At 45.9% G+C, this 9,385-nt stretch overlaps 1 protein-coding gene across 1 annotated transcript in view; it reads right to left on the bottom strand.

Annotated features, from left to right (window-relative positions):
- Gna14 (G protein subunit alpha 14) overlaps window positions 1–840 on the bottom strand; it is a 142,571-nt gene extending 141,731 nt beyond the window's left edge. Inside the window, exon 1 of the mRNA XM_005352016.3 lies at window positions 269–840. Coding sequence (XP_005352073.1) covers window positions 269–392 — 124 coding nt within the window. The 5' untranslated portion in view covers window positions 393–840. The remainder of the gene's footprint in view (window positions 1–268) is intronic.
- Between the last annotated feature and the right edge of the window lie 8,545 nt (window positions 841–9,385).

Here is a 9,385-nt window from a genome sequence, read left to right as displayed (position 1 = left end):
TAACCCCAGGGGGGGGGAGGGGAGGGCAGTGGGACCGAGAGTCCCAAGGCTGAGGCTTAGCCTTGCTCTGGGATGTTGGGAGTCGGGGGTCGAAAGTGACCCAGCCCTAGGTGAAAAAGACCCGCGCCTAAGCCCGGAGGCAGCAGCATCTGTAAGCCGCAAAGGGACGGGAGGAAAGGACAGCGCGCCGCCGGGCTTGCACGGCGGGACGGGAAGGAGCCAGGACGCGAACATCGGGGCTGCCTGCAGGATAAACGCAGCCACTCACCCAGCAACAGCAGCTTGAGCTCACGGCGCGCGTCCTTCTTGTCGCGGCGAAGCTGCCGTTCGATCTCCGCGCTGATGCGCTGCGACTCTTTCTCCTCCGCAGACAGACAGCAGCAGCCGGCCATGGTTTGTCACTCCGACGGGGCCACAGGGACCCCCGCGCTTACCGCTGGGCCTCGCGGATTATCCGCTCCAGGCGCAGGGTTTAGAAAGGAAACACCCGAACTCACTATGGTTTGGAGTAAGAGGCCCCGAAGGAGCTCCGATCTTAAACTTCTCGAAGGCAGTTCCTCCCGAGCGCCTATGCGGTCCTGGATCAGGCACCCAGCCCCTTCACTCCTGCGAAAAGAGCGAGCTGGGTCGTGTGAATGGCGCGGTCTTCAAAAGACGCGCGCCTCCGGCAATGTAGCTCGGCACCCCGGTAGACAACACAAACCGCGAGAATCAAAAGCTGGGCCGTCGGTGCCGCTGGGAGAGTAGTCTCTTCGGGTCTGGGGGGTGTAGCAGGCTAGCAGCAGGAGTGGCGTGGCTTTCAGTCAATGGACCAGCTTGCCTCTGCTTGCAAAGTTCCGAAAACCTCTGCAGTTACAGGAGACTTTCGCCGCCGACTGGAAGGTTCTTCCGTCACTGATGGCTCTAAGTGGCAGGAGGAGGCGGGGCGTCTCGAACCTACAGCCCTGGCGTCTGTGGGAGCTGCCCCTAAGCCTATTCCAGACTAATGGTGTCTGGGAACAAAGGAAAACGAAGACGAAGAGGCTAGGGCGCAGAGCAGCCTCACACCTGCCTCCTTGGCGGTGGCGCCCTAGTGCAGGAAGGGCCACTTGCCAAACTTGCTGTAACCAGCAGGCGCTGGCTGCCAGGCCCTTCCCGCGGCCAGATCCGGGTTCGGACAGGTGAGGGAGTTTCGCCAATTCCCAGCCTCAGTGCCAGGGGCGGAAGCAGCGCACTAGTGGACCTGAATCAGGCGGCTGCAGCCAGGACACACACTGCGTGCTAACAGCTAGGCTCTGGTCTCCCCTCCCATTAGAAGCTGAGCCTTGCCCACCAGCCTCTCCACTGCTCACACTTGGGGTTCCTAGACCGGCTCACACTGCTTCCCGGATGCCCCAGTCCAGCTTGGGCTTGACGCAAGTCCTGGGTCAGCTCGCAGCCCGCCTGTCTAGTGTAGATGGGCTGGGTGGCTCTGCTAGGAACCACAGCCGCCTCTGGAGTCGGGTAAAAGAGCAGGCAAGCTAGTTAACGCCTCCCAGCCGGTCCTACCTCCTGGCACCGGATGGGGGGCCGGGGATTGGAGGGGTGAGGGTGGAAAAACGTCTGACTGCTTTGCATTTGGTGATGGAAAAGAGTCATGCTTTGTAAAAAAGAGTTGGCACCTTCCCGACACACCTGGCAGTTCCCTGTTCAACCCTGCAGTCAGGCTGCCGCCTTAGGACAGCTCCGGGAATGCCGCGTGTAAAATCTGAGCGCACCCTCGACAGCTCAAAGGGAAAGACACGTTCCTTTATTGTGTAAGATTGTTAAGCAAGTTGTACTCCTTGATTTTGTCTGTGCAGATTTTAAAGTGCAAAGCGAGAACAGAACAAGAGATCCTACGGACCACAGGGGAAAAAAACAAAAAACAAAAAACCACCTTCTTTTCCTCCTCTTCAAGTTGGCATACGACGTGTGCACACCTACGGAATCCGACACTAATGCTTTCCCTATAAAGAGTTGAAGCAGGCGTGGGGCACTGAGGTCATTGTATAAGAACTTGGCAGCTACTGCTATCTGGCTGCAAAGTCTTGTTTATTTTACAGTTTAAGAAGTGCGGACTAACCAGGCTTTAAAATACCCTAGTATTTTAGCTTCCTTCCAGGCATAAATTGACGGCAACAGTGACCCCTGCAGGAAAATGTCTGGGTTTTTCCTCAGCTGCTACAGACTGTTTTACAAGGGAGATCTCCACTGCTTGGCTCCTCCAACTGAAGTCCCTATCATAATTTTTAGTTCCTCATGGATACTAAAACCAGAGAAAAATCTGAATTCCAAGTTAATCGGAACAACTGAAAGAGTCCGTCTCAAGTCACTAGCCTTCAGAAACAGATCATGGCAGACTGTCCCTAGTGAACTTGGTTGTACCTATCCAAAGCCCTCAGGGTTCCCATCTGCTTATCCAACCTGTAATCCTCCCATAGGATGTGACCCCGGAGAAGCCCCACAGTTTTGTAGGCAAAGGTTTTTTATCTTCAGATAACAAACAAACAAACAAACAAAAAACCCTCAATGATGAGAATGTCAACAATAGGGAATAGGCCAAATTAACCACGTGGGCGATATTATGTTGCCACTAAGGTAATCCGTAACATGAAGTCACAATGAATAACAAACACCTTGTGATGTTTTGGTGAATGACAGACTGCGTGTGTCATGATGGTCCCACTTTTCTCTCAGGGCTGGAGCTGCAGTTCAGTGGTAACGCACTTGCCTCCTGTGCATGTAACATCCGGCACCGAAAAGAAAACTCACATCACCAAATGATAATGTAACTGTCCCCGCCTGGCTAAGAACGCTCCAGAGCAGCCATGCACTGTTGGAGCTGATTAGCCACATATTCCTTAAACTCTCTTCCTATTATTTGTGCAATTCTGCATAAGAATAACAAACAGGCGAGAACCCTCAAAATACACTCATCTGAAAAGACAAGGCACAAATCTATAAACCAGTAAACTACAAATGGTATGGTGAGACTACACACCTGCATTTTTGAGAGCCTACACTACGTAGAGCAGAAAGGTTAGTTGCTCTGAGTCAAAACAGGCTGGCAGATTATCTACCACAAGTAACTCTAATGATCTGATAGAGTTATTTGTGGCCCCTCCCATCGTATTTAGATTGCACGTTTCTTAACTGCAAACAGAGCAATGGACTAGAATCCGTTCAAAGGACTCACCCAACTCTAACATTCGGTTGTTTCTTGGATGATTTTCACACTTCGAAAAAGACATTAAGGGGCTGAAGAGCTGGCTCAGAAGTTCAGATCATTGGCTGCTCTCCTAGAGGACTCTGGTTCAATTCCCAGCACCCATTTGGCAGCTCACAACCATCTGTAACTACAGTTCCAGAGAATCCAACACCCTCTACTCTTCTGGCTTCTGCACATGCTACACCAATGTGGCACACAGACATACGTGTAGGCAAAACATTCATATAAAATTAAAGCGTTCATATAAAATCACCTTCATATAAAAACATACATATAAAATTAAAAATTAAAAACCAATTTAAAAAAGACAGTAAGAATGTAAACTTTAAGCGATTATTGGGCATCGTAAACTCCTGAGAACTATACAAAGGGATAACACAAGGCAGTGAGCTTCCTTTTCTGTATTTGTTTTTCTGCCCCCATCATCTCTAAGATCTAGGGCATAAGATAAGAATAATTTTGTATCATGGTATTTGAAACACTTTCCAGGAAAGGCTAGCTTTGAAGAAAGCGCTTAGACATGGAGAAGACTTTTCCTGCTCCTTGCCAGGCTGCTGCAGTTCCTCCTGAATCCTCATAGACTCCAGCGGGGCTGCTTCTGCCTGCCAAGAGCTGAGCTCTGTGGGTCACACAACTGCAGGAGTCTTCAGGATGCCCACAGAGTCTAGGTCAGTCTGATCAGTGACGGGAAGTACTGAGCTGTGCTCTACCAGAAAACTTTAAAGTTGAGCCTGCAACCCTGCTTCCCAGGAGCAGCATCCCTCTATGACAGAATCTCCTTGTCTGCCATGCTAATGGGATCTCAGACAAATGTACTGTTGTCATCTATAGGCCTTGGTGAACCCCCTTTCCCTTTTCCAGGAATGCCATCTCTTACCTCGGGCAAAGTTAAGTCATTTCTTTTCCAAACACATTTCTTCTGAGAAGCCATCTCCACTCCTGCTGTGGGAAGTCCTTTTGTATATGTGTTGCTTTTATTGGCTAATGAAAAAAGAAGCTGCTTTTGGCCAATGGCTTAACAGAATAAAGCCAGGTTGGAAAAGATATATATATATATAGAAAGAGAGTAGGTAGAGTCAAAGAGATGCCATGTAGCCGCCACCCGGTAAGCCACAGCCACGTGGCTATACACAGGTTAACAGAAATGGGTTAACCAAATATATAAGAGCTAGCTAGCAATATGATTTAAGTGATTGGCCAAGCAGTGATTTAAATAACATAGTTTCTGAGTGGTAATTTTGAGACTGGGCAGCGGGAAACAAACAAGTGGCCTCCTACAACACACCCTTCACCAGAATCAAGGCCCACAGCTGCCTATGTTGATCTCATCCGACCCTAGCACACCTGTCTATCTCTGCTAATTCCTGTCACCCATGGGTAGTTTTTCTTGCTTAACCCACTAGTCTTATACTAGCAAAGCTTAGTTTACAACATAAAACTGAAACCAAGAAAAGAATCATCTAAGGAGAGAGAAAAGAAGGCTCTCATGGTAGAAGGCATCAATGATGATGATGGTGATGATGATATGAAGATGATGATGGTGATATGAAGATGGAGAAGGAGGATGCCAACCAAAAAATGTGCACTTGAGGGCTGGAGAGATGGCTCAGATTTCCAAAGAGCCTGACTGTGTTTGCTGGCCACTCTTCAGTTGCACCCTTAGGGAGGGTGACTGCCCCGATTCTAAGGCAGAGCTACAAGGGAAGGAAGATCAGAGGGCTGGAAAGATGCCGTTCTCTTTGGGACATATACGACTTTAGAGTTTAAGAAGTACTGTATGATCCAGCTATACTGTTTCTAGGATCTGCCTAGAGCACGCTGTCACTGTATCACAGAGACTGCACATTCGTGTTCACTGCTGCACCGGTCATAACAACGAGGTCGTGGGATCAGCTTAGGAGTCAGTCCTAGGAGTCTACCTACAGATAAATGGATTTTTATTAACATGATTGTGTGTGTGGGGGGGTCTTATTCAACCATAATGATGAATAAAAGCCTGCCGCCTACTGGAAAAATGAATGCAACAGCAATCACCACATTAAGCAAAAATAAACCAGACTCTGACACAGAAATAGCACATTTGCACTTATTTGTGACTCCTAGAACTTTATATTAATATCTAAACATGGGGAGGGATAACAGGAAGGAGGGGACGAAGGAACTGGAACAGAAGGACAGAACACGAGAGGTGCATGTGACCACAGTCCACGATGCATTTGAAAGAAAAACTGTCTTGATGAAACACAGCACTATGTATGATGAATATATGTCAACAAACATGCTTTGAATTAAAGAAAAAAGAGTTTAGAAAGAAGAGCATAAAAAACAGACCCAGCGGAAGTGAGCAGAGCTCATCACCAAGTCAGTTTTCAAGCTGTGTTTGGGACTCATTGCTAGGAATGACCGCTGTTTCTTTAAAGGAAGGAGTCAAAGTGCAGACAGACCATAATGAAGCCCATCCACATTCTGCCCTGGAACTCCAGAAGACTGTACCTGGGTGTGATTACTATAAGGGTGGCTTGAGCCCCGCCCCCCTTCCCCTGTAGCCTCCTCGAGGATCAGCTGCAGGTCCACAGGTGAAAACAGATGGCGTGTTGGTGGCTGTGTGGATGAGGAAATAATAGCACACTGGTGTGCACAGCGTCTATTTCTCTACGGCAATTGGCATCTCAGCGTATTGCTCCAAAATACCCTCTGTTGGAAGGCTAGAAATCGTTTATTAAAAACTTCAACTGAAAGATCTAGAAAAAAACGGATGAAGAAGTCTGTCATCTAACACTTGTGACCATGAATGGACAGGCATGGCTCTCTTGAATCTGAATTTTCATCAGTTAAGGATCTCAAGAACATCAGAAATAAAAATCTATAAGAAGACCATCTGAAGATTTTTATTTTGTTGATTTTCTTTTCAGCTGTGCTCAAGTTTCATGCCCATTTCCTGTCTTCCTTTGGGGAAACAGATATTGCTAACCTAGTGTATATACTTCTGTGATCTAAAATCATAGATCAGCGTAAATATGAACACACTGGGGAATGCTGCCACCATGAATGGCAGCATGTTATCTCTACTCTTCCCCTCTACTCAGGAAAACCTCAGTCCCTCTGATTCATTCTGCTTGCAGCTGCATACGATTCCATGTTGTGAAGACGGCGTCCATCATCCACTTTGTCCACCTTAAAGCATCTCTACTTTGGCTCAGTTTTGGTCAATAAAACAATCTGTAGCCATATCTTTGTCTATGGACCTTCACATACTATTGCTTTTATTTCTAGGGGATAGAGTCCCAGAAAAAAGTTGCTATGTTGTATATATGAAATTATATATGACATATTTAAAAATATTACAAAAATTAAATATGTGTATATATGAATATGTATAACTTTATGTGTGTAATTATATATACATGTGTGAATACATATGTATTATGTATATATATGTATATGAATACACACATTTTTATTTTAATAGATGTGGCCAGATTCCTCTCCCTCCCTGCAAAAAAACAAAAAAAACAAAAAAACTTTAACATTCTCAGCTGCTGCCAACAGCATAATCTCCCGTCTTCTACTTCCCTGCCAGCAATAAATACTGTTACTCATTAACTTTTGGCAGCTTGAAAGGAATAAAGTAATATTAAGGAGCTGTTTCCTTTGCTTCCTGTGCTAGCTAGTGCCGTATCTGCCTTTCTGTGACTTGCCCATTCATGTCCTTTGCTCATTTTTTAAAAAGTGGGTCATTTGTCTCCTTCTTGACAACCTGCAAACTCTTGAATAACGCATGTTGGCTCTTTGTCACCTGAATTACAAACTGGCAAATATGGTGTTTGCCTCCTTCTCCTACTTTTTTTCCTCTTGTTTGTTTATTTGGTTGGTTGGTTTTGAGACAAGTTCTCACTCTATAGCTCTAGATGGATGGGCTAGAACTTGTTATGTAGACCAGGCTGGTCTTGAACTCGCAGAGATTCACACGCACTCCTACAACACATATTATTGCCCACTATAAAGTATCTGGTGTTTATTTTTGTGTGGTGATAGAGATAGGCCAGTTTTGTTTACTTCTAGCTGGATACCAGGCTGCTCTATCATACCTTCCACTGAGCATAGGCTTAGCTCGCTGTCTAAACCATCGTGGTCTGACAGCAGAAGGATGTGTTATGTCACCTGAGAGGCAGACCCGCTCCGTGTCATCACACTCTTCCGGCTGTGTATCAACTTATTTTTCCATATAGACAATCACGTGCCAATGTCCCTCCCTCAACTTCACCCTAACCTTGAACTTCTGGACACACCAATTTGGATATCTAAAAGACATCTCAAATTAAGAAATTTGAGACAAAATTCTGAATTTATTAACCACATCTCTTCTTTCTGACCTCGTTCCCATCTCAGCACCATCAGACACGTCTTAGCCCACCTACCCTTAGCAATTCTGGTCTCCTTCTTTAGTTGTATCCTAACATGTAAGAGCTCTTCAGCCACCAGCTCCAAGATGTCTTGCACATTGCATTTTTGCGAAAGGAGGCTGCTGAGTTGACCTTAGAATGTCACATGTGGCTGCCAAGGGACAGTCTTTTCTATTTTGTTGCCATCAGGTCTAAACAAGCTACCACCATCTCCAACCTGGCCTAAAAGTACAATTTTATGCCTGAAATTCCTGTTCCACTCTTGACTCTCTAAAACCCATCACAAGACAGACAGGACCACCATAATGCATACCCGTTAATCCCTAGATTCAAATTCTTCTATTAATTTCCTTCAGAGAACAAATTCTTTCTCTCAACCATGAAACTCCAAGCAACATAGTCATTTCCTGCCTCTTCCATGGATGCTAACAGTCACCGTATTGAGCCCACTCCACCTCACCATGCCTTACCTCTCTGGACAGCTGCTGGCCCCTGTTGTCAGTATCATGACTTCTCCAGACCATGAAATACCCTGTCTATGTCTGTCAATGCATCTCAACACCAATGGGATTCACTAAGTGTGGGCTTCCCTGACAACTTGGCTTGGCATGGTCTACCCCACCATCCATGCCCATTTGTCATGGTGCCATAGCCCTATACTTACACTGGAGGTACTCAGCGCTACCGTTTCCTTGCTTTCTCTTTCTTCCATCAGAAAAAGAAGGTAATCTCCACAAGAGGCTAGATGATGACCAGCTAATTTGAGGTTAGGGAAGTCATATATCATCTTAAAATTGTATCTTCAAACTTTTCAGACCCCCTTCCCGGTGATAAGCTTGGAGAAATCAGGATCACGTTCTGGTTGGCATATGAAAGTGTGTCCTCATATGCTCGGGTTTTAGCTCTTGCCCTCATATCGTGGCAATATTTTGGGAGGCTTATGGACGCTTAGGCAGTGAGGCCTAGATGACAGGAGGAGGTCAGTAGAGTGGACTATTGAAGGTACAAGCTGACCACACTCCCACCACCATAAAATCCATCACAAAATCTCTGTCGTGAGATCAGAGACACTCTGAAACTATGAACACAAGTCTTTCCTTCCTTGTGTTGTCTATGTGGGGTGTTCTTGTCATGGAGACATGGAAGTAATAACGTATAGCATTTTGTGATTTTGTGTTTGACTATTGTAGACTTCATTTCTTATATATTTCGAAAATCACAGCCCTGAGGACCTGATCTGTGGATACAGTCCTGACTGTGTTTCCCAGGACCATTAACGACCAGCGCTAGAGACTAGATATAAGTTGACTTCAGCTAAAAGCACTACTTACTGGACCTTGGGATAGTCCTGATGTGAAGCTCTGCTGGATCCAGGCACTTGAGTGACGCTACAAAGAGGACATTGACTGGTTAATAAGAACTTGTTGAATAAGACAATGACAATTACCGTCACACGAGATTCTTCTAAAGATTTGAGAAGGTAGCATGTCTAAGTGGTTAGCCCCAAGCCTGGAGCTAGTAAGCACTCAACAAGAGAAGAGAACTTTGGTTCTGTGATGGCTAAATTTGGTTGTCAATTTGCCTGGATCTGGAGTCAACTAGAAGATGAATGCTACAAGAGATTTTCCTGATTAGCTTGATTGGAGTGGCAGAGCTATCTTAAATATGGCCAATATCTCCTGACAGCAGCCCAGATGAAAAGAGATTTGAGAAAAAAAGTGTGTGTGTGTGTGTGTGTGTGTGTGTGTGTGTG

Source organism: Microtus ochrogaster, chromosome 8 (assembly GCF_000317375.1).
Source record: "Microtus ochrogaster isolate Prairie Vole_2 chromosome 8, MicOch1.0, whole genome shotgun sequence".
In the NCBI taxonomy this organism is placed as follows: Eukaryota; Metazoa; Chordata; class Mammalia; order Rodentia; family Cricetidae; genus Microtus; species Microtus ochrogaster.
The sequence above is the reverse complement of the archived record's forward strand: the minus strand, read 5'-3'. Positions and strand labels throughout refer to the sequence as shown.